Source organism: Peromyscus leucopus, chromosome X (assembly GCF_004664715.2).
Source record: "Peromyscus leucopus breed LL Stock chromosome X, UCI_PerLeu_2.1, whole genome shotgun sequence".
Lineage (NCBI taxonomy): Eukaryota > Metazoa > Chordata > Mammalia > Rodentia > Cricetidae > Peromyscus > Peromyscus leucopus.
The window spans coordinates 48,426,857-48,453,249 of record NC_051083.1 but is presented as its reverse complement, the minus strand read 5'-3'; the positions used below and the strand labels follow the sequence as shown (position 1 = coordinate 48,453,249).

The 26,393-nt window shown below is 34.8% G+C and overlaps 1 protein-coding gene across 1 annotated transcript in view; it reads left to right on the top strand.

Annotated features, from left to right (window-relative positions):
• The window catches only part of Il1rapl1 (interleukin 1 receptor accessory protein like 1), a 1,261,588-nt gene that overhangs the window by 960,994 nt on the left and 274,201 nt on the right, over positions 1 to 26,393 (top strand). The window contains exon 6 of the mRNA XM_028885184.1: positions 20,182 to 20,256. Within this exon, the coding sequence (XP_028741017.1) occupies positions 20,182 to 20,256 (75 nt within the window). The remainder of the gene's footprint in view (positions 1 to 20,181; positions 20,257 to 26,393) is intronic.

Sequence of the window (26,393 nt, the reverse complement as noted above, 5' to 3'; positions counted from 1 at the left end):
AGTGTGTTCCTTTGTGTGGTTTACAGAATGAATACAAGTTAAAGACACTATAATGCAGTTCATTTCAAAACTGAGTTGATAGAAATGCATAAGTAGTCTATATTGATAAAATAATAAACCCAAAGCTGTCTTCATGGAAGAAGCTGATGCTGAGGCCATGGAAGAGTCAGGGTTGAGCAGTAAGGTGCAGGGATGAAATCAGCTTCCAGGTAAAAGAGTATTACCTGGTTGAGGCAAGAATAATAGGCTAGTCAAGATGGGTCAACAGGTAGAAGGGTAAGATTAGTCATCAGCAGGGGATCAAGTCAAGCACAAGCACCAAAGACAACTTTGGTCTAGTGGTCCTTAAAACACACACACACACACACATACACACACACACACACACACACACACACACACACACACACACTGGATATCAGATGAAAAGTTGGCGATGGGGTTATGTCATTGCAGTAATAGGTGTCCACCACTATGGGGTCTAGGTGAGAGAGTTATACCTAGTTCAGTTGGCTATGTCTGATAAGTTTGGGGGCTTGGTTTTCCTGATATGATTTTAATATGCTCATATACTTCTATAGTCTTAATTTATACTAATAACATTATAGGGTGGCACTCTTTGTCAGTTTACCAAGAAGTGCAAACATCCTCCATCATCATAATGCAGGTGTTTATTAACTAGAGTTTCTCAAGGCAAAGCACGGCCTGAAAGGCCATTGTTTTACACAATCAGTGGTAACTCAGACTAGGGCACATGCATAATACTTAACTTTTCCTAAGGAGATGCAAAGGATTGTCTGTTCACCCAAGATAAGCAACAAAGACAGACAAGTAAGATTTCATCAAAATCAAATTTGATGCGACCAATGAGTTTATTCAGCTCTTTTACAAAGCATGACTGAGGGATTACCTATCGTAGAGTGGGTAACTCCAAAGCAACCTACTCCCATCCCACCATAATTAATATCTCCATGGAAACTAAATGCACTTTCAATTAACCTTTTCTTCTTATTTAATATAACATCTTACAGGACCACTTAAAACTAAGGGAAGAAGTTATAGATAGCTGGAATCCCAGGTAAGGTTCTCATGACCCTGCCTAGGGAGTGTCAATAACTATTATTACTATTGCTAGACCTGGCTACCCTATATTTTTTTTTGTTCTAGTTGACAGAACTACCAGAGACTAACTCCAAGATGGCATCATGTTAAGAGCTGGAAATCTTTAATATAACATTATCTTAGGGGGTGTGTTTATACCAGTACAAAAACTATTTCTTTGTTAACTATGTTAAAGAGTATATAGAGTGGATGGGGAAAGCTACATGTTTTTTATGTCTCTGATTCATGAAATTTTCTTATTAATGTCCTATCACCTGTAGTTTCTAATTTAGCACTGAAAATTCATACTTCCCCAGAAGTAAGTGGGTCATTTTATGAGATGACACCTTTCATTTGTTGTTGAGTTTTCATTTATATCCATTCAACCAGAGTATAAATTATTTGTGCATATATCATATTGGTACTCATTTCACCTTTTCCTGTTGTATCAGCATAACTGATATGATAATCAATAGTAGGTTTTTTGCACTTTTGATTGAATGAGTCATTATCTTTAACGTATAAGTAGACAAACAAATGAAACAAAAAAATGGAGATTTTTTCCCCCAGAAATCAGTAAACTAAATTAATGTCCTGAAATCACTAACTGAATATACTGAAATCAAGTTAAAAGTCAATTAATAAACAGTGAAGATATGTTTCTATTATTTTTCAAAAGTTCTTAATAGTAGCCTTTCTGGACTTCTGGACTAGATTTTAAAAGAAAAATTTCACAGAAGCAAGTTATGAATCTTAGGAGCTGCCTAGATGATGGAAATAGGCAAAAAGGAAGAGAGAAAGCCAGCCATTGAGTTAGGCTAGGAGATCAGCTACAGGGAAAGAAAAAAAAAAAAAACAGCCACATGGAGACAAGAATGGCTTCAGATAAACAGTAAAAAAAAAAAAAAAAAAAAAAAAAAAAAAAAAAAAAAAAAAAAAGCCCAAAGTATCCTAAAAACTACTTAGGCTCTGGCCAGCATCTGAAAGAATAAGATAAGGAAAAGCATGCAGACCCAATAGGGCCTCGCAGAGCGATTGCACCAGGGAGAGAGAATTCTAGGAAGGAAAAGTATATTATCTCATTGAAGGAATAGTTTTTCTCCTACATATTTTTAAGGTTGATCTGCCTTGTTAAGGGGTGATCACTTCCCCAACTGGAATGCTAGTACTCTCCTCAAACCAGACAGTCCATTCTTAATTTTTTTCTATTAATGGGCCCTAACAACTAATGTGATAGTAATTGAAGCATATAACATTAGCCATTAAAACTGTATTTTATAATAAGCTGTTTTAGTGTAAAATTTTAGAAAAACACAGAATTGACTCTTTTTTGAAACAACTCATACAATACACTAAAACTTGCCTTTATTAATCACCCTACACATGTTTTTTGAGCACCCATTATATTCTCCTCACTATGTAAGACACTAAAGATATTATGGAAATGATTATTTTAAAACAATGCAATCTATATTTTCAGTGGGTTTACAGTTCATGGGAAAGATAGAGCTTGTAAATGCAAAAATGCAACATTGCCTCTTAATGGACAGACATATATAAAGAAGTTGTATTTATCTAGAAGATTTGGCCAAAAAGAATGGCGTTAGTGGAAGACATGGAAGGATGGATTAGTATTTAAGACATGAGGATATGGTAGTCTAGAAGGAGCAAAGGAGTAGCATTCTAAAAATTCTAAGAGAACAGTGAACCTGGGAAGCTGGGGATGTTCAGTATGCTTCAAAGAGAGCATTTTGAGCACAGTTCCAAACTTTAAAGGAAAAAGAAATTGATTTGCATTGGGTCATATTACTTTCTTGGTTATGAATATTCATTGTTCCACCACAAGTTAGTGAATGAAAATTATGTTAGCTTAGTTATATCTAAGAAATACAAAGAAGTCCAGTCAAGAAGAGCAGTATTACATGTTTTACCTGTAGTTGACCACAGAGATATGAGTGAGCCATGCAAAGATCATTGAAATTTGTTTCATGTTTAACTGACATTCTCAGCTGTCTTGATGATGCAACAGTAATAACACATGCTTGTTATTTTAAGCTACTCTTTTAGTTGCTGTTTTATTGCTCTGAAGAGACATCATGACCAAAGCAACTTATATAAAAGAAAGCATTTTATTGGGTGCTTGCTTACAGTTTCAGAGGATTAGTCCAGGATCATTGTGATGGAGCATAGCAGCAGGAAGGCATGGTCCTGGAGCAGTAGCTGAGAACTTAAATCTGGATCTGCATGCAGGAGGGAGAGAGATAGTGGGCCTGTCATGGGCCTTTGAAATTTCAAAGCTCACCCCTAGTGACACATCTCCACCAACAAGGCCCCACCTCTCAATCATTCCCAAATAGTTCCAGTCACTTGTACCAAACATTCAAAACTATGAACCAAGGGAGGCCACCCTCATTCAAGCCACCACAGCTAAGATTTGGCATATTATATAACTCAGATACATTTAACTGCCTGGCATATATGAGACCTCTTGTGTAAAAAACTGAAACCAAACAAAAAGAAAAGAAGACTGATATACTATATTTCTATATGTTCACATTTTTTGTAATGTAACATTATCTCTGCTATATCCATTAAAAATTACAGAAATGTGAAGAAATTTCTTGTTACACACTTGTCTAAATTTATGTTATACTCCATTGTGTGGATATATTTAAATATAGAAATGTAGGTATAGACACTATAAAGAATAAAAAAACTCAAATATAAAGTAGTCTCAGATTTATTTTTCTTAAATAACTATTTTTGATGTATAATTTCAAGTAAAATAGTCACAAAAAGTGGGACTAGTATACAGATAACACACATCATTGAGCTTTAGTAAATGTCAATGCTTTATGTATGTTGTATTTACAGGCTTTGCTTTTTTCTTCTCCTTTTCTCTCTTCTCTTTTCTTTGGGTGATATGAGGAGTATTCAAAGAAGCTAAGAACAGAGGTGAAGTTTGTCCATGCACTACTTCAATGCTTAACATGGCTAACCTTTGTTTGTTGCCAAGTGTCTCTTGGCTATGCACTGACAGCAGAAGCAATATAACAGCATTTGAGGTGTAATTAGATTAGAATAGTAAGTTTTGTTTGAAAGGTGCCTGAGTCTATTGCTTATAGGTACATTTTTCCCTGTCCTTCTGGCTGTTTCATTGCTGCTCTGGTTTGGGATTTTTGTTTTGTTTTTTCTAAATTTTGTTAGTAATTGTATTCTGATGGCTTGTGGTCCACTTTCATTTTATAAAACAATAAAAAAAATTGAAAAAGCAGTTAAATCTGCTAGAAATGATCTTCAATGGGAGATTATTTGTTAAATAATTATTATGTATGTATTTCGGTATGTTTTGTGTGTATGTGTATGATGTGGGAAGGGGCATATGATCCAGCATATATGCAGAAGAAGTCAGAGGACAACTTCATGGAGTGAAATCTCTCCTGGCAACTCATGTATGTTCTGAGCTTCAAACTTGGGTTGTTGGGCTCTGCTCTTTCCTTCTGATTTCTTCCACTTGACATAATGAGAAAACAAACGTTTTATTCAGCTTTCTCTTATAATATATTTCTCAGTAAGCAATTCATGGTTAAGGGATATAATGGTTGGATAGATAGGAAGAAAGCAGTTGTGAATGGTGTGCGGCTTAGCTTCACCCGTCAACTTGACACAACCTAGAATTACCCAGGAAGAGAATCTTAATGAGAAATTATCTAGATCAGGCTGGCCAGTGGGAATGCCCACCGAGGAATGTCTTGGTGGTTAATTCACACAGGAAGACCCAGCCAATTGTGGGCAGTACCATTCTCCAAGCATGGAGGTCCTGAATAGTCCAAGAGAAAAGAAAGTTGGCTGAGTTCAAGTACATAAACAAGAGTTTGTGTGTTTATACTCTCTCTACACTTCACCGTCAATTTGAAAGTTTTAGTTCCTGTCTTGATTTCCCCACAATACCAGACTGTAACATACATTCATAAGCTAAATAAGCCCTTTCTCCTCTAAGTTATTTGTTTTCATGGTGATGTCACAGTATCTGAAATAAAACTAGAATGGATGAAGGAAGGAAAAAGGCTAATTAGTTGGAGATATATTTCTAGGAACAAAAATACTGAAAGAAAAATCACAATAAGCCTATAATTAAATGCACAGTATTTACATTATTATTGTATTGGTATTTATAACATATATAAGCACAAGATCATATTCTATCACAAATACCTGATGAATCTCCTAGGGGAATCTCATTGAAAAACTTTAAATCAAGTCAAAAAAATTAAATTAAGTACAAAAATTGAATATGTCAGTATTTGACAAATAGACTTGGCATAGTTCCTAGAGAAACTGAACACACATTAAAGTCTTAGATGCAATGTGTAGTGGTAAGATACTTTGTTTGGATTTAGATTTCTATATGTATGAAAAAATGAAGTTATTTTATAGAAATTGGTTTGCCATGTTACATTGTTCCAAAGGAGATCTGTACTATTAGTATGTAAATATTACAAAACTCTAATATTTGACCTATATCATAAACCTTCATTTTTTCAAAGATCAGTAGAAAACATGGTTATTAAGCTTCAATCTCTTTCTCATAGCAGTAAGCATTGTAGAATGCTTAACTTTTGGAAAGGACCCACTATCCTGACAGTTTCAAATTGTATGTTATAATCGAGTTCTACAGTCACTAAAATGCTCTGAGTAGCAGGCCAGAGAATTGGCTCAGTGGGCAAGAATACCGGCTGCTGTTGCAGGGAACTTGAGTTCAATTCCCAGTACCCAGAAAGTGGTGCACAGCTGCCTGTAACTCCTATTTCAGGGGATCAGATACCCTCTTCTGACCTCCACAGGGACCAGGCACACACATGGCAAACAGACATACAAGCAAGGCAAAACATTCATATAATGAAAGGAAATAAAAGTGTGATTATTTTTATATATTCTGATTAATAAGAATGAAAAGAGACAGACCGTTGCATCTCAACATTTTCAAGAAAACAGGACCAACCTTATTCAAAACCTACATAAAATTTTCAAAATTTGTCCAGTTCTAAAGAATTCTATTAAATTAACACTGAACTTTCCATCCTGTTTCCAAACTTCATGAAAGTCTTTCACTATCAATGTGCCTCATGTCCCCAGAGATTCCAGCCAAAGCAGGAAAGTTAGCAGAAACCACATGGACAACATAAATTCTGAAAAGCTATATGCTGAAATGGAAAATGTGTGACTAGTAAAACCAGAAGATTTATGGTTCCATCTGACTTCTATTCTCATTGACCATTTTTGGACATTTCTGGAAAATTTTCTTAGTCTGTCCCTTCATAGAAAACAAATTGTCCAATGAAATAAGGTAACTGCCTACCATAAAACATGGTGTGTTATTTTTTGTATGTATATGTGTATTTCCAATCTTATATTTACATTTTAATGTCTTACAATGATGTAATTTATGCTGAGAGGTGTAGTCAACAACAAATCTACTTAATGTTTTGTCAATAAAAATTAAGCAAAAGAGGCCATATCCATATATAATGTTACATTGACATGGCACATGGCCCTACTTTGATTTAAACCCTGGCCAGATCCACTAAATACATGTTGTCAATAACTAAACACATTAATTAAGTTAAATATTTTTGACAAATATATTTACTGTTTGTAAGTAATTTCTCTATTAAAGTATAATAGAATTAATAATTACTTTATTTGAAATAAGTTTACAGTATTTCAACAATTTAAAGTTAAAAAACAATATAAGAATTATTTCTGAAGTTTTGGAACACTGCGTTGCTCTGTATTTGAAGGCTTCTTTGATGACTTAATGAAGAACCTCTTGATTTTAGTTTGCTAGCGAAGAGATTTTAGTGTCTAGTGAAGAGAGCTTGGCAGTGGTTATTGTTCTTACAGGGTTTCAAGATGAGAGACTAGATTACTCATTCTTTATTCAATTTGTGAATTAATTCATCCCACTTTTGTTTTTCATAGATCCCCTGCACTCTTGCCATTCTTTACCGTTCTGTATGCTGAACCTACAAAGGGTTTCATAGAATACTCATGACTCTCACCTACTCTGACAGCCCAGGCTAAACCTGCATCTGGCTTGTGTGTTGTCAGAATATTTCTGTTTACCAGATAATTGTAATCTTTGTGTAATCCAGGCTTCAAATATAGGTAATAAAGCAATTTTTATTACATAGTTATCACATGACATGATTTTGAATCTTAGAAGATTAAACCCTGTTGAGGGCCAGATTATATCTGGAGGAGGAATCCTTAAGTGTTATAAGGTATTTAGCAATAGCCTTTATCAAAAAATACTTCCCACCAGTTGTCACAACCCTACTTGAGAACATAGGGCCATGCATGTTAGTAGTAATACAGATTTTATGTCCTGACTGGAAAACCAAGAAATGTAACTATCTTTTGCAGAAATATCACAATAAACATACCAACTCAGTATGATCTGGAAGGCCAAAATTGCACTACGTTATACTATGGAACTGTTATTGTCTTATCATGTTAACCCATGCCAAGCAAAGACTTTTAAATGTATTGATCTTTGTTGGTAACATGATGCCATTCATCTGATCCACAATTGACTTTCAATAGCATTTCAGAATAACTTTAAGTTTATAAATTTTATTCCATGAAAGCCTTTTATATGCTAATAGAAAAAAGAAAAATGATATTATTGTAAAAAGTTTGCATACTTTCTCATTGCTGTAGAAGATGCTTTCCTTTGGAGGACATATAACTTCTTGAATTAACTATTGTCCCAGGAAGCTAATTAGTAACCATTAGGTTTTTTTTTCTTGTCTTTCAACAGAAGTGAAAACAGTAATTGGCATGCTTACCTTCTTGATTATAGCTCTTATATCAATCAGCATCCTTTTCCTAGGGTTCATCATAATTTCACTAGATAATTATGCATTGTTTCCTTCTTCTCATCATTTTTTAACTTTAGATTTGAGTACACACATCAATTTATTTTAAATGCTTAAAATCAGGCATGCAATCAGTTAGAATTCATCCAAAATGCATTTATGCAAAATCTTCAGTGAGATTTTTAAGAGTTTTAAAAATGAAATTAAAAACAATAAAGCAATTTATTTACTCTACATCTACCCATGATATCTGCTATTTACCCTCCATATTTTTCTTTTTTTTTCTATTTATTTATTTACTGCTAATTTTGCCAGTATTGGTGTTTGGTGGGTATTTGAATGAACTGTGGGATTTTCCATGCTTCTGACTGAGTCAAACAGGGACATACACAATAGAAACTAGAGCTTAAGATGGAAATACATATGAAAACTAGAGAATCAAAATGTTAACACTGATTCCATTGCTGACTGTGTTTTCCTTTTATACTGTTGATAGATTCTTCTTTGAAAGCAATACAAATAGTACTTTTAATTTCTTACCTGGGTGTTTATTGGGATATTGTTAAGTGATTAAACATAATTCCCATCATTCAATAGTACTTCACAATAAATGCTTTAAAGTAAGAACAACTTAAGCAATGATATTCAGTTGGATGTGTTTTATATAACAAGGAACTAAGAGACTACTTAGCAATTTTCGCAGTGCTTTGGGTAATCATGACTGATTGTTTGGTTGAAAAAATAAACTTGGGAGTCTACTTTTTATTATTGTGAATGATAGTTGAATTCACACAGCTGAATCTCATAATAAATGAATGTGACATTAGCATGAAGAAACTGAAAAGATCACTTTCTCAGTTTGAGGGACCACAATTATTTACTCATATATGACTCAATTTTTGGAATAAAAAATATTGATAAATACTTAACTAGTCTGCATAGATAAGGTGACTAAACTCATTCATACAAAAGCTCAAAAACATTCCTATAGTGTTTAGAAAAAAACAAAGTCCTTTAAAAAAAACACAAAAGTTATGCCTGCATTGGTTCATGACTGTTTCTGAACCTCTTTTAAATCTGTACTTTAACATCCCTCAAACATGGCACATGTATTCCTGTCTTGTTCTCAGCTTGTCCCATACAGACCTCATCTCCACTTTTCCCAAAGCTCCCTTTCAAATGATCTTCATTTAGAATGGTCTATCCTAACTATTCTCTAAAATAGCACTTGTGGTAGTCTCTATCTCTTTAGCTGCATCGTTTTTTTATGATATTTATTATCATCTGCTTTGTATTGTGTATGTATTCATGTAAATGTTTGTTTTATATCTCACTTTTTTAAAGATTTGTTCCCTGAAAGCAGGAATCTTGTCTGTCTCTGCCCTTGTAACTAGAGCAGTTTTAAACAAAGAGGAGATACTTAAGAATTACTGAATGAGTGAATGAATGGATGTGTTTGTGTTATTTTCATTGTAAGCAAAACTTATCAAATTGAGCATAATATTAAGTATCAAATCTAGCCAGTTGGAGTTTTGTAACTAATAAATGCATTATTAAATATGTCATTTGTCATGGCTCTTAAAACAATATTATTTTCTATGTGTTGTTAGTGTATTCTGCCCTTCCTGTAAGTTGTTGCTCAATAGCTTTTCTATTCTTTTATCCTTGAGGCTTCTGAGGCTCCATAGCTGTTGTGAGTCACCACCATTATCATTTGCAACAGAAAGGAGAGGATACATCAAATTCAGAGTATTAGAAACAAATACCAAATAAAGCACCCTTTCTCTCCCAAATGGATTTCTCATGTAACATGTGGATATGTTCTTCTGTCCATACCTTTCTTTTCCATGGACCATGTATCCAGCTTTCATACGATCTGTGTCCCATCATTAGAAACTATTCAACTACTCCAGGCCAAAGAAAACAGAGTTGAAATCCTACCAGATTCATTAAGAGCTCAAAATCTGTGGATGACCCAAATTCTCTTATTTGCTGAGGAAAACTAACAATTATTTGTCATTTCTTTTAGGTTTAAAAAAAGCCATTCAAAAATGACCCATTATAAAATGGAGTTGGTGTAATTGCCTCAAATGTACTTAATTGTCTATATTTTTGTTGCCAGTTTTAGATGATGACCCTAAAATAAATTTATACAGATTACACAAATACAATAGTGTGTCAAAAATATGCTCTCCTTTATAAGCATCTTTGTTGATAACTCTGAACGCAACCTTTTATTTCTTTGTGTGTTTGTGTGTATGTGCATATGGATGTGTGCTTATGGATGTGTGTGAATGTATGCATGTGAAGGCCTGAGTTGAAATTGATTACTTTTTACCATGCTTTTAGAGACATGGTCTTTCATTGGACCTGGAGCTCCCTTAATGGCTGTTCTGGCTAGAGAGTGAGCTCCAGGGGTCCTCCTATCACTGCCCTCCAATCATTGGACTGGCAAGCATATTCCGCTGCACCTGGCTTTTATGTGGGTGCTGGTGATCCAAACTAGAGTGCTTATACTTGTGCACCTAGCACTTACCCATGGAGCTATCTCCCTTCACCTCCTTTATTTATAACTTAGTGCTCATTATTTTAGTCACTTGATAAATACTCATGAAATTGAATTATGGGTATGAATACATGGGTGGTAAGCTTGGTGAGTGAGGAATTCCAATTTTTGAATTTAATATTTGAGTCATTCTATAATCACAGTACATTGTGTGACACATTTAAAGCTATTCAGAATTTGTTTGTAGATAGAATTCTTAAAGATAAATAATTTTCCCTGCCTTGCAAAGTACTGGGTGAAGTATGAATAATTTTTTTAATTCATATTTTAAATCACTTTGAACCTTTAGTTAAATATTCAGTTCATTATTTCAAAAATAATATTTTGCTTATGAGGGTTAAAAGAATTGTAAGTGCTATTGTCCCAAATATTGATAGATACAATTAGAGCATTTATTTTGCCTCTACTCTACATAGTTATTTAATCTATTATCTTATTGCATCTTCACATCCCATGCAGAAAGTCTATTTATGTCACACATTATGTTAAATACATTATCCAACTTACCAAAGCAATAAGCAAAATTAAGAATTATTAAGTCCATGTGTGTGATCTTCTCTATTCTAGGAGACAAAGTGGAAAGGGAACTAATTAAAATGCATTATAGAAATTATTTTAAATCATTAATGAACAAATTTTGTGGTAGGATCAGTGTAGGAATGCAAGAAATGTTGAGTGTGCTTGGTAATATTTGAGGGACTAGAGAGGCAATTGTTACACAGAGAAAAGTGTGTTTATGCTATGTAATTTGCATTTCCATGTTCTATAAGAACCTTAGAAAGAACCGAGAATCCTGGACGTGTTACTCTGATTTTTTGTCTTCTGTATGTAAGGATTTGCCACATAACTCAAAAGCAGAAGAAGTGAACAAATCAGTGGGCCGGGCGATGGTGGTACATGCCTTTAATGCCAGCATTTGGGAGGCAGAGGCAGGTGAATCTCTATGAATTGGAGGCCAGCTTGGTCTACAAAGTAAGTTTCTGGACAGCCTGTAATATAAAGACAGGGCTGTTACATAGAGAAACCCTGTGTCAAAAAACAAAACAACAGAGCTATGAATATTTAAGGAATAGTAACATAGATGAACAGCCAGTTCTGCAGACATTTTTAGTTACTGACTTCTAGATGTTTCTCTAACTGGTGCTCAGCAAGCAAATGGAATGACCTAAAATTCTGCTTTTATACAGAACCATTTTGACAACTGAGACATGTTGGTAGGAGAAGCCTATATTAGCTTTAATGTTGTTGATACAATATTCCTTTGTTTTCTTTTTTATTATTAAGAAATTTTCTATTCATTTTATATACCAACCACAGATTTCCCACCCTCCCTCCTCCTGCCCCTCAGCCTCCCCCCAAAAACTCTCCCCCCATTCCCACCTCCTCCATCGGGAGTCAGCAGAACCTGGTACATTCAGTTGAGGCAGGTCCAAGCCCCTCCCCCTGCACCAAGGCTGTGCAAGTTGTCCCACCATAGGCACTGGGCTCCAAAAAGCCTAATCATGCACCAGGGATGGATACTGATCCCACTGCCAGGGGCCCCTTAATCAAGTCAAGCTAAACAACTGTCTCACTTATGCAGAGGGCCTAGTCGTGTCCCATGGGGTCCCCACAGCTATTGATCCACAGTTCAAAAGTCTCTACTGGTTTGGCCTGGTCTTCTATGTACATTTTCCCATTGTGATCTCAATGTCTCTTGGTCATAGCATCCCTCTCATCGACAGGACCCCCGGAGCTCCACCTGGTGCCCAGCTGTAGATCTCTGCTGGATGAAGTTACTGGATGAAGGCTCTATGATGACAGTTAGGGTATTCACCAATCTGATTACTGGAATAGGCCAGTTCAGGCACCCTCTCCACTATTGGCTGTAGTCTAAGGTGGGGTCATCCTTGTGGATTCCTGGGAACTTCCCTAGCACCCTGTTTCTCCCTGTTCCCATGAAGTCTTCATTTATCATGGTATCAATTTCCTTGTTCTCCCACATTGTCCTTGTTCCAGCTCAAACTTCCCATTCCCTTATGTTCTCATCCCCCATTCCTTGCCCTCCATTACCCCCCACCCCTGGTTTGCTCATGGAGATCTAATCTATTTCTCCTTTGCAGGATGATCCGCGTGTCACGCTTAGGGTCCTCCTTGTTAGCTAGCTTCTCTGGAGCTGTGGGTTGTAGTCTGGTTATTATTTGCTTTACATCTAGTATCCACTTATGAGTGAGTTGGTACTATGTTTGTCCTTCTGCATCTGGGTTACCTCACTCAAGTTGATATTTTCTAGTTCCATCCATTTGCTTGTAAATTTCATGATGTCATTGTTTTTTACTGCTGAGTAGTACTCCATTGTGTATATGTGCCACATTTTCCTTATCCATTCGATTGAGGGGTAACTAGGTGGTTTACAGATTCTGGCTATTACAAATAATGCTGCTTTGAACATAGTTGAGCATGTGCCCTTGTGGTATGACTGATCGTTCCTTGGGTATGTGCCCAAGAGTATTATAGCTGGGTCCTGAGGTAGATTGATTTCCAATTTTCTGAGAAACCGCCATACTGATTTCCAAAGTGGCTGTACAAGTTTGCACTCCCACCAACAGTGGAGTAGTATTTGCCTTGTTCCACTTCATCTCCAACATAAACTGTTATCAGTGTTTTTGATCTTAGCCATTCTGACAGGTTTAAGATGGTATCTCAGAGTCATTTTGATTTGCATTTCTCTGATGACTAAGAACTTTAACCAATTCCTTAAATGTCTTTCAGCCATTTGAGATCTTCTGTTGAGAATTTTCTGTTTAGCTCTGTAGCCCACTTTTTAATTGGACTGTTCAGTATTTTTATGTCTAGTTTCTTGAGTTCTTTATATACTGTGGAGAACAATCCTCTGTCAGATGTAGGGTTGGTGAAGATCTTTTTCCATTCTGTATGCTGTCTTTTTCTCTTATTGACCGTGTCCTTTGCCCTACAAAAGCTTCTCAGTTTCACGAAGTTCCATTTATTAATTGTTACTGTCAGTGTCCTGTAGACAAATGCTAAATGGTCTTATTAAATAAAAAAACACAGAGCCAGATATTGGGGAGAAAACCTGAGAGATCAGAGGAATAGCCACAAGCCACCTCACCTCACCAATACCTCAGCTTCCAAAGAGACCTACTTCCTGTATACCCACTCCTATATACCTTTCTGTTCTGCTATCTCATTTGCTCTCTCTGTCCAGCTACATCACTTCCTCTTCCTTCCCAGCTCTGTCACTTCCTGTCTATCTGTACAGACCTTCAGACCTTTATGGTTAACTAGTGTTGGAATTTAAGACATGTACCACCATGCCTGGTTCAGTTCCCAGTGTGGCCTTGAACTCACAGATATCCAGACAGATCCCTGCCTCCCGAATGATAGGGTTAAAGGCATGTGCTACCATTGCCTGACTTTTATATTTAATATAGTGGCTGGCTTTTCCCTCTGATCCTCAGATAAACTTTATTGAATTGCACAAACAAAATATCACCACAGTGTCTGTGCTACTGGTGTTATATTTAGGAAGTGGTCCCATATGCCAATGTGCTCAAGAATACTTCCTGCTTTTCTTCTATCAAGTTCAGTGTAACTGAATTTATGTTGAGGTCTTTGATCCATTTGGGCTTGAGTTTTGTGCATGGTGACAGACTTGGATCTATTTGCAATCTTCTGCATCTTGACATCCAGTTATGCCAGCACCATTTGTTGGAGATGCTTTCTTGTTTTCTATTGTAGTTTTGGCTTCTTCGTCAAAAATTAGGTGTTCATAGGGATGCAGATTGATTTCAGGGTCTTCAATTTGATTTTGTTGGTCCACATGTCAGTTTTATACCAGTACCAAGCTGTTTTTATTATTATAGTTCTATAGTAGAACTTGAGGTCAGAGATTGTGATGCCTCCAGAGGTTGTTTTATTGTACAGGATTCTTTTAGCTATCCTGGATTTTTTGTTTTTCCATATGAAATTGAGTATTGTTCTTTCCAGATCTGTGAAGAATTGTATTGGGATTTTGATGGGGATTGCACTGAATCTGTAGATTGCTTTTGGTAAGATTGCCATTTTTACTACGTTAATCCTACCTATCCAAGAGCATGGGAGATCTTTCCATTTTCTGATATTTTCTTCAATTTCTTTCTTCAGAGACTTAAATTTCTTGTTATATAGGTCTTTCACTTGCTTAGTTAGAGTTACTCCAAGGTATTTTATATTATTTGTGGGATTGTAAAGGGTAATGTTTCTCTGATTTGTTTCTTAGCCCATTTATCAATTGTATATAGGAGGGCTACTGATTTTTTTGAGTTAATCTTGATACAATACTCTAAAGAATAAAATGAGGGCCTGAAAATAATTTTGTTGATAGATACAAAGCTAGATGTAATGCACAGCTTATGAAAGGAACAGTTCTATTATAATTGTGCTTTGGGGAGATAAAATATGATTATCATTTAGAAATCACACTGTGTTTCATATCACTACTCTTGTTTTCCTGTGATTTCAGTTAAATCATGTTTTACATGTTTTCATACATGTAAATGAAAGAAAAGTGTCCACAGAAGTGTTGTCATCTTGACTGCAAATATGACTTGGCTTTCCTCATGAGTAATTACTTTCAGAACTAGAAGATCTAGTTGCGAAGTTTGCAAATAGAGAAAATAAATGCTTGTCTAGGATTTATTATCACTGGCCATCAGACCTCCTGCCATTTTCCCAGTTCCGGCATCTTACAATTCAATTCATAAACTAATATGTATTAAGGATAATATGCCAGAAAGGGTTATTCTATGAATGTTCTTCATTTGTGGAAATGAATTTGGTTAGTCTCAAAATACTGGGAAACTGAGTTACATCATAACCTTAGTGACCACCTCCTATTCACAGTCATTGTAGTAGGGGGTGAGATCAGCAGTTCAACTCTTGTACTACCCACAAAGATTCATTCAAATTTAGTAAAGAAGGCAAATCATAAGAGAGCTATTTCAAACTGATATCCATTATAACATAACACCAAATGTGACAATTGGAGATTATGACAGATTTCAGTGCAACAGCTCTCTTCTTGGTGTTTTAAGGACTTAATTGCAAGTTTTCACCGTGTAGCAGGTCGTACACACCTTGAGGGGAGACTGTAGGACAGACTTCTCAAAGAGCACAGAACAAAATGTTAAGAAGGAAAGAGCTACTGAAGACTTGAGCTTCAAATTGCCTTGTTATTGGCAAAGCATTTGACCTTTTTGCACCTCAGATTCTTGGTCTACAGAACAAATTAAGTGAATTAGTCCAAGATGTTTTATTATTAAACTACAGATCAAGGTGAGTTATAGTGAATCCTCTAAAATAATGAAAAACCACAGTGCTTGGCAGATTATAATCTTATACATGGAAATATATGTATATATGTGCACACACACATATAAAATTTGCCTGGTCAAAATGTTGGAATGACACAATGACTATTATTAAAAATAGGAAAAAAATGTTCACCAGACTGTGGATAAGGTAAACCTTTATACTCTGGTAATAAGAATGTAAATTCATACAGTCACTATAAAAAAAATTGGATGTTGCTCATAGAACTGAAAAATACAACTGCCATGTGACCCAGCTATACCAAGAGTGCCATATACTTATGTCTTTTTATTGTGGTACTGTCATTCACAGTACACAGGACATATAATTAGACTTGGTGCTCATTAATAGAGAAATAAAGAGAATGTGATATAAGCACAATGGATCAAAATCATTAAAGAATGTTACTTTCACCAAAATACATAGTTCTGGAAATATATAATAGTAAGTGAAAGTGTCTAGGCACAAGAAAAAAATTGTAAGCATTCTGTCACATATAGGAAAAGTAGAACAGATAAACAAACAAAAAACAGGACAACATTACCTGAAAAGAAAAGGCAAGTGTTTAGAGAAGGGGAAGATATTGTGATATTTTGTTTATGTTCTAACAAATAAAGCTTGTCTAGTGATTAGAGGGCAGAGCTAGCCACTGGTTCACCATAGAGGCCAGGTGGTGGTGGCTCACATCCTAAATCCCAGCACTTGGGAGGCTCACATCTTTAATCCTGGCACAGTTGCAAAGTGAAGACAAGAATACAAGGCTGGTGGAGATAGGATCTCCTGCCCATTCGGTCTGAGAATTTGTAGAGGTAAGAAGTTTCCAGTGGCTGCTGCTCGGCTTTCTCTGATCTTTCAGCTTTCACCTTAGCTATCTGACTCCAGGTATATATTGTTAAGACTAATTAGGAAGAAGATGGAAAGGGGTGAGACAGCGAAAAAGGGGATTAGGGAGATTATACAGGATCAACGCATAACATGTATATGTATGGCAATGCCACAGCCAAATTCATTAATTTGTAAAAATTAATATGATTAAATAAGTATAACATAAATATCAAGAGGAAATTATTGATAAAAACTAAACTAGGTGTGATGGTGACCACATGAAATTTCAGTACAAAAAGGCCTGTCCTTTATAGTAAGATGAACACTATGTAAATCATTTGAGTTAGGAATGTGGCTTTAACATTAAAAATAAAGACTTAATAAACAGGATTTTTAACTCCAACACCCTATGATCCTATGACAGGTTTGAAGAATTTATTTGTTAACTTGTACTTTGTTGCACTCCAAAATATGAAAAATCAAGGTTATAACATTATGCCAAAGAGGCAGATAGGCTAAGGTAAAGAACCACAGAAGCACTTTATGTTTCTGACCACGTGGTATATATAGATTTTAGTTTCTTTCTTTACAGATCTCACCCTCTTATCACAGACTAATGTGGGATATGTTTATAGAAGGAACACTTTTCTCAGTTGCTTTTAATGTAAACTGTCACATTATCTAATGCTAACTACACAGTCATGAGATTTATGAACTGAGTAAATTTACTGAACAAACTATTTTAGTAGTTGTGCGTCATGTACATTATTTTGGTAAATCATCATGTAATGTTCAAGTTCACTAAATAGCTGTCTCTGAAAGCAGGGTTACCTCCTTCCCACATCAAACTCAAGCATGGTTGTCTCAGAGTGACCTTCAAGACCCCTTATCTGGGCATGGGCTGTCTCCTCCCCACAACATAGTAACAGAGACTGCAAAACAACCCAGATATAAAATATCGTGTTTTTAAGAACAACTAGAAAGTAAACAATTTTCAGGAGATGTTCCTATCATATCATACAAAAGTACCTGTAATGACAAAGAAAAGCCCAGAGTTCAGCCATGGGTGTTCTGCCATGGGGAGCTCAGCCATAGAGAGAAAGTTCTGTTGGGAACTTCCTCTTGCCTTAGCTTCTGCAGTTGGGTTCTGCTGGATGTTGTGAGCACCAAATAAATGATATCATCTTTATCTGTGTTCTTTTACTCAGAAGCCTCATATGAGGGACATTTTGCTCTAACCAGGATTCTATTGGGAACTTCAGGTTAAAGGGGACTCCTTCGTAGGAGGAGTCATCTTTCTCATTACCGGTACTTTTGTATGATATGATAGGAACATCTCCTGAAAATTGTTTACTTTCTAGTTGTTCTCAATCTTAAAAAGTCTTATTATTAAAAACAAACCTGGTGCCAGATATTGGGATAAGGAATATATATATAATTTGATAATACCAGCTTTTCCTGTTATTTGTTCTTTTCCTGAGAGGAATCTGTACTGTGTCCAGGACTCTATTGGGACTTCCAGCTGACTATTTTAAGGGGACATCATCATTTAGTTTCTATTGGATATTTTGAGTACCAAGTTGATGATATTTTACTAGCTGTCTAAGATTTATTTTTTCTTAGTTTTAATTATGTGGGGGGTAGACATGTGACTGCAATTGTTCAAGGAGGCTGGAGGCCTCAGATTCTTTGGAGCTGGAGTCATACACTATTATGAGCCACCTGAAGATCAATTCCTCTGGGAAAGGAGTAACCATCTCTCTAGTCTGCTATCTTATCTGGCTATACGTATCGTTTATCTATCTCTACTATTTCTTCTTTTACTTTGGCTTACTCTAGACTTAATAGGCTCACTCATTCAAAACCAAAAGAATAGCTACCATAATTCATTCTCTGGACCATATAGAGCACATGGGTATTTTTTTTAAGTTTACTATAAAATTTCATGGAAGAGTCTAAGAAATGTGACTTGTTAGTCCATTAATGACATATTTTGCCAACATTCAGCAAATAAACAGATTATTTAGTTGTCATGAGAATGAAGTTTGTTGTAGAATGAATATTAAAAAGTCTTATTATTAAAAACAAACCTGGTGCCAGATATTGGGATAAAAGATGAAAGATCAGAGAAACAGAACCAGCCACAAATAACCTTACTTCGCTAATTCCTCAGCTGATCTCATTTCCTCACACTGGACGTCTTATCTGAATGGATCTCAGCTAAATTGCTGCTCAAAAGTCTAAAAGCTTAACCAGGCTCTAGTTCCTGGTTTTCATGCCTCATATATCTTTCTGCTTCCTGCCATCACTTCCTGGGATTTTCTGACTTGATGTGCATCTTTCTTTTGCAGTAGCTATTTTTTGTTAAAGAAAGATGGAGGTGAGCTTCTAAAGCAGCCTAAATTCTTGACTCCTCTGCTGATAAGTACATGTAGCCAAGTCCTGGTTGCTCTACCTAGACCAGCCTTCCAGTTATCAACCAAGCTGGAATGTGTTCCTGGCAAAAAAGAAAGAAAGTCCTCGAAGCAAAAACATTTAGTTCAGCAACCATTAATTGATCATTTCTGTACTTGCGGAAGGGTACAAGTTACAGTGACAAGTTTTAAGGGACCTGGGCAATTCAGTTGGACAGGGTCAGAGGAAGGCTTCATAAAGACTGACTATTTGTTTATAGTCCAGAGAATCTAGTTTAGCGAAAAATGAAGTATAGAGTGTGAAGCATCTCTCCATAGAGAGCTTCTTCGCAGCAAATGGTTTGATTTATTGGCTTATAATTGAAATTGACAAGAGCACAGAAAAGAAATGTGTAGAAACTTAAATTCAAAGAGAGTATGGCATGTAAATTAGCAACAAATACCACAAAATATAACAGATAGTAATAGTAAATAAAGCTTTTGGTCTAAGATGAAAATAAGGCCTAAAACTATTTGCTATGTGTGGGAGTTAATTTTTATACTTACACAAATTTAATGCTACATTGCCTCCCCATTTAGATAATATACATGTAAGAAATAATTGCTAAATTATGTATTTTGAAGAAAAATGGTTAAAATATGGAAAATAAGAATGGAATTAACAAGAATTATATCATACTATGTCAAAAAATCATAGTATATGTCACATATATTTCATATATCACACAGTACAAAGTCTAAAACACTCCTTCAAAACAAAAAGCAAAGTACAAATTGAAGAAACATGGTCACAAGTTCTAAAGGACTGACCAATCCTGATTCTGTGACTAACAATGCCATATGAATATCATCCTGTTTTATATTTTATTCTTGTACAATCTAATATCTTTTCAATTTGCTTGAGGTTACTACATGAAAGCAGAAAGTTATTATTTGATAGAGTGCTTTGACACTATTTTAATAAATGTTTGAGAAAATTAACTGTGTTCTTTCCTTCAATTCATGCAGCATAACTGTCTGTATTATTATTTTTGTTGTTTTTCAGCTCCTCTAACTGATAAGCCACCCAAGCTTCTGTATCCTGTAGAAAGTAAACTAACAATTCAGGAGACTCAACTCGGTGAGTAGTTTTTCATTTCTACTTAATATGCCCTTTCTCAATATATTCCAATAGCTAAATAAGTCTAAATCACAGGCATGTTATACTCTAAACTGTAAAGACCATTCCCTGCAATACATTCTTTGGAACCAAACCCTACATATAACATTTAAATGGATATTGGGAGGGAGATAGATAAGCTCAAGATTTTAATATAATTACAGCACATTTTAGCCTCAAGGTGTAATGGTTGAATTGGTTTTAAAATAGACACTATGGAAGTACATGAGGAATAATACTCCAAAATACATGAAAATACAATTTTTGAAATTGAGAAAAAGTTATAAGTTCATCGAAATTAATGTCAGTAATATAAAAAAATGTTAAAAATTTAATCCAAGCCAGATACAAGTATTTGCTTAGCATTACAGGGCCTGAGATTTGAGCCCTAGTACTGAATATTGCTATTTTAGAAGTATAAAGCAAAATTCTCATGAGTGGTCATGTTTATATACACATTGCAACAAATTCTGCAAACATGTATTTCTAAGAAATTGGGTAAAATTTGAAACATCTTGGGTCAAGAACAAAGGAGTTGATGATAGTAGTTAGATATAGTGAAAGTGGTAGCATGCTTATTACATTTTTCATAATATATTAACAAAGTATGAGCAAGTCACATTTGATAAACAAACTAGTAGACTTGGACATGAAATTATAGACACAATACACTTGCCATAATATGAAATTGTATATAAACTGGAATTGTAACATATTTATATTGGAAGAAGTATGAGAATTTTGCCTAATTTGGGTACATACAGTTATATCAAATCTCTACTTAATTAATATATATATATATATAATATATTATTTTTATTACATTTTAATTTTATTTCAAATGTTCAATGAAGAGAGATAAGTAGATGACAGATATAGAACAAAGTTCTGTAGAAATGTATTCACTTGTAGTGATTCAGTTAAAAAGGAATTTCAAACATATACTTCAATTGTATATTCATATTGTTAAGGAACTCGTTACATAAATAATTCAAGAATGAAAATGCACTTAATTTTTACAACTGGAAAGAATCTGTTGTCCATTTAGCTATTAATTCCTAACTTGAATTTGAAAAAAAATGTGTATCAATTTTCTAAAGAAAGATTATAGATATGATGATGATCTTTACTAATAACACAAACACATTATGCTGCACGAAGATATGATAATGGTTTGGGAACCACTGAATTTCTTATAATAAGAATGTTTATACTTAGTAACTTAAAGGATGCACATATATAGGGCATAAAGAGGTAAGGAAGTAAATATGCTGCTTTGATAGCAAATCTGAGCCTTCTAGACTAATGTTATGTTCATAAAAGTAACACAATCATTGATATTTTGAGATGGCAGACTATAGATGGTATTAAAACAATATCATTAATAAAGCAAATAAATAAACTAAAATTTCATCTAACTCTTTGTTCAGGTTTTTGTGTATTTAGTTTATTATAATTTATTGCTCGTTTAGAAATAAATCTTGAAATATGAATTCTTATGAGTGACCATGCTTTATGATATCTTATAATAACATCTAGAAATGCCTGTTTCTCAGAAATTATATACAATTTTTGGAATAAGAAGGAGGGTTTATAATAACAATTAGTTGCAGTGAATATAACAAAATGAAATTTTTAAGGCTCTAATTATATGTATTTGCTAGACAACATAATTAAGTAAATTTTATGATTGATGCTTGCCTGTTGGGTTTTGTTTTTGTTTTTGTTTTTCATATTCCATAATTTGGAATGACTCAAATTGGTCTTTACCTTTTACCTTTCATAAATAGAATAATCTGTAAAGTTGTTTTTAATATTACTTGAGAGAAATCATAAAGACTAACCAACCATATTGAACTGAGATGAAAAAGTCTTGTATAATGTGGAATGTTCTCTATGTTTTCACTTGAAGAAACATGGAGTTACCTTTTCACAAAGCGCCAACTCTTTTATTAACAATGATTAAAAACGTGAGATTTCTTTAACCACCAATTGAATTAAAGGTATCAATATGGAATTTTGATTATTTTATACAATATTTTCACAATATTTACTGATTCATATTTTCAGCACATAAGATAAATCATTCACTAAATGGAGAAATGTAGCCTAAATCCTTGATTCTTTGAGTAACAGTTTATTTGAAAGAACTATATTCCTAGTGCTGCTAATGGTTGAACAGTGGATCCAAAGGGGATATGGGTGATGCATGCCTGAAATTTCAGCACTTTCGAGGGAGAAGCAGAAGGATTGTGAGTTCCAGGCATGCCTGGGTTACCTAGTACAGTCTACATCATCTTTGGCTACTTGGTAAACCTCTGTCTGAAAGAAAATAAGTGAAAATTGAAAAAGTATTAATAAAGGATTCCAAACACCTAAAAATACCAGTTTTTAAAATGTCTACTTAGACTTATCATTTATTTAAAGATTTCAATTTTATTTTTTCTTGGTTAGGAAAAGCTATCCATTCCAACAGTCTGAATATATGACATTCAAATCCTAAGAAAGGGGTCTCAGTGGAATGTCATTTAGTGGTATTCAGAGTGGAGTAGCCTTCATCAGTGATGAAGTCTATTAGTATCATCCTCCCTCTTAAAAGAAATTCAGAAAACTTTCAGAAAATACCACTTGCCATGAGGTCAGGGTTCTCTCAAACTGTAAATTGAAAGTCAGTCCTTCCTCAGATCAATGGTTAAAAAGCTTATAACAAAACTCTTGACTGTGTTATTAGAAAACACATCTGGAACTATACAAAGCTGGGCTGCTACGTATCTGAGCATCTAATTTTAATGTTCTGGGAGAAACATATATATATATATATATCTCCAATCAACTCTGTGTAACTATAAGTATCTGGTTTTCCCCCACAAATAATAATAAGCATGAGCTGGGGAGATATCACAGTCTATAAGCGCACTTGCTGAGCATGCATGAAGATCTGAGTTGAATCCTCCACACCCACAGAAGAAGCCGGGGATGAGGGATGGTAACATCAATTCTGTGCAGTGGGTAGGAGATGACGACAGCAGAGTCATTGAGCCTTGTTGGAAGCCAGCTTAGCTCAAGATTTAGTGACAGATCCTGTCTCAGGGGAACAAGTTTAAGAGTGATACAGCAGGACACACAACATCCTTTTCTGGCCTCTACACAAGGTCACATTTGCACTAGCAACTGTGCACAATCTCTCTCTCTCTCTCTCTCTCTCTCTCACACACACACACACACACACACACACACACACACACACACACACGCTAAGATAAAATACAGCTATGTAGCTATGTGATTCATAGGTTTTCCTTTCATCTCCACATTCACTTGGCATGCCCATCTTTCCTTTTGTATGTCCTCTGTGTCCTACTCTAATTTTTCATCTTCTCAAATAAAAAAATGTCTGGTATTGATCGTTTGAACTGTTTCACTGTAGAAAACAAAAGGCACTAAAACCCAAAGCACTTAGTGAAAAAGTAATGAAATGTTAAGGAAAGTCATATAAAATATGTAAAATGATAGGTTTGAATTGCAATCAATAGTTGATGACAGCCTGGAATTTCTCCTTCAAGTGGCATCTGCATGCTATTTCTAAATGTTTAAAAAATCGTTGTCTCTTCTAAATAACTTAGACATCAGCAAATACATGGACAGAGAATGATTGGGCAAAAGGTCCAGAAGACACACTGTAGAACTCTGAAGGTCAATCCAGGAAGTAAATCCCACTTAGTTCCTTCAGACGGGTGCAATCCAAGGAATCACAAGACAGGCACAACTGATGGGCTGAGCTTGAGCCCTGTCATTCAGCAATCTGCCTTTTTACTGTATGGCCAAGAAGCCATTCTTAGAAGCTCCCAGAGTATAGTATAGCATATTCGATTGTTACCAGAGATTCAGTGAGTATAAATCCCACTTAGCTTTGACATAGTGTAGCACACCTTATTCACAACTCATATTTAACAACTACAAAAGTCCTATACTGCCAATATTCCTAAAAAAACAATGTGATGGGAAGCCTGAGCTGAAGATTCTCACCAGATGTGCTCTGATTTATCTTTAATAACTTATTCTCATATGATAACTTTGTTAAGCAAATATTTTGGCATATGTAACTAGGTTTTTCCAGATGTTAATATCTAAAGGAAAGCAATTGACATGGAAACTCAGATTTCTACATAAACCTTCGTAAATGGAAACATGCACTATATATCTCTCTCTATATATACATATAGATATAGATATATGCTTATCCATTTGAACTATAGACTAAATTTTTAAAACCACACAGGAAATTGGTATTATTTCCCTGATTTCACCATATTACAGAGCACAAAATTTTAAATATTAAGAAAATTCAAGGAAAGTGGTCAAAACATATATAACAGATCCCAGTCAATATTTTTATAGGAAAAATTCCTTGTCATGGAAATTACATATCAGTTTACTGGGTTGATAATATAATTACTGAAATATGCTTTATTGCTATGATTTATATGGTGTAGAAATGTTATTAAATACATATGGCATATGGAAAGTATTTATTAAAAATATGTAGTTGAGTTTTAATTGCAATAAAACACTATAGAAAAATCTTCTGGAGTGAAAAATATTTTGAAATATATGTTTCTTAGGCCTGTATTCTATTCTGCTATTCTCTTGAAACAAAGCAGCCAGACTTTGTATAGTTACTACTTTCCTAAAATGATCATAGAAAACTTGTTTCTTTCCTTTCTAGGGTTGGGAACAATTTAATATCAATACCTTTATAAAAAGTAAATCAGGTATTGAATTGGGTGTCCATATCTTAAAGTGGCTTAGGATACTGTTGATTTAAAAATAAATATTGTATTACTAGAGTATGAAAGTGATGCCAGTATGATCTTCCTTCCCACAGGTAGGAACACTGACCAGGTTTTTGCTTTTCTTTCTCTATGGGGAAAAACAACAACATCCAAATTCTAAGTTTTTAAAAAATTGATGTGCTTTTCACACTTAACAAAGACATGTACATTAGCTTAACTGTACTTTATCAAATACATATTGTTAGACATAAAAGTGAAGGTTTTACTTTAGTAGATTTGATCCTTTCTTAATCATAACTACAGCTGGTCAGAACCACAGATTCTAAATTCAAATTGCCTAATGGCCCTTGATAGTCTTTGTTTCTATCTGAAACTTCACAAGCCAGGCTTCCATCATCTACATTGCTCTCAGTACTTTTAAATCTTCCAAGTTCCCACAGAATATCCCACTGAGCTCTGAGCACTCAACAGATTTTCCAGTTCAAAAGCCACCACAATCATCCCAAATTCACATGGTCAGATCTGTAACAGCAATACTTCTTTATATATATATGTATATATATATATATGCCTATAGATTTAACTTTGATTTCATGTTTCTTAATCACCACAACTGTCAAAATATAGATTAACATATAGTAAGTATGTAGTTGTAAAAGAACAACGTGCTCGCTACTCTTATTTTATAAGAGGGAGTTTAATGGACACTGTGCCATTAAACCTGATCCTTATTTTTGTCTTAGGGTTTCTACTGCTATGATAAAACACTATGCCCAAAAGATACTTGTAAAATAAAAGGTTAATTTATTCTTATAAGTCTCAGGTCACACTCCACCACTGAGGAGTTCAGGGTAGGAACCTGGAACTGAAACAGGGCCTGTGGAAAAATGATGCTTACTGGCTTATTTCTCATAGCTTGCTCCTCATGGCTTACCCAACCTGCTTTGTGTATAGCACCAAGATCATCATCCCAGGGTGTCACTGCCAGGAGAGAGCTTTGGAGGATCCTGAGAGAATTTCTAGGGGCAAATGAGAGATGGAAATGACCAAGATTACATTGCATATATATATATATTTTCAAAGAATAAACAAATTTTAAAATTTAAATACTATATAATGTAGTACCACTTTAGAATAATAGTGGGTACATATTCAGATAGCACAAGAAAGAATGAGCCCATGTCCTGGCATATATTAAGTCATTAATTAGTGTTTAATTTTAGAAGTATTCTCATGCAGTGAGTAAAATTCCTAAGTGCCCTTTGAACACTGGTGTTTGATCATGCTTATATTCTTCCTAGAACT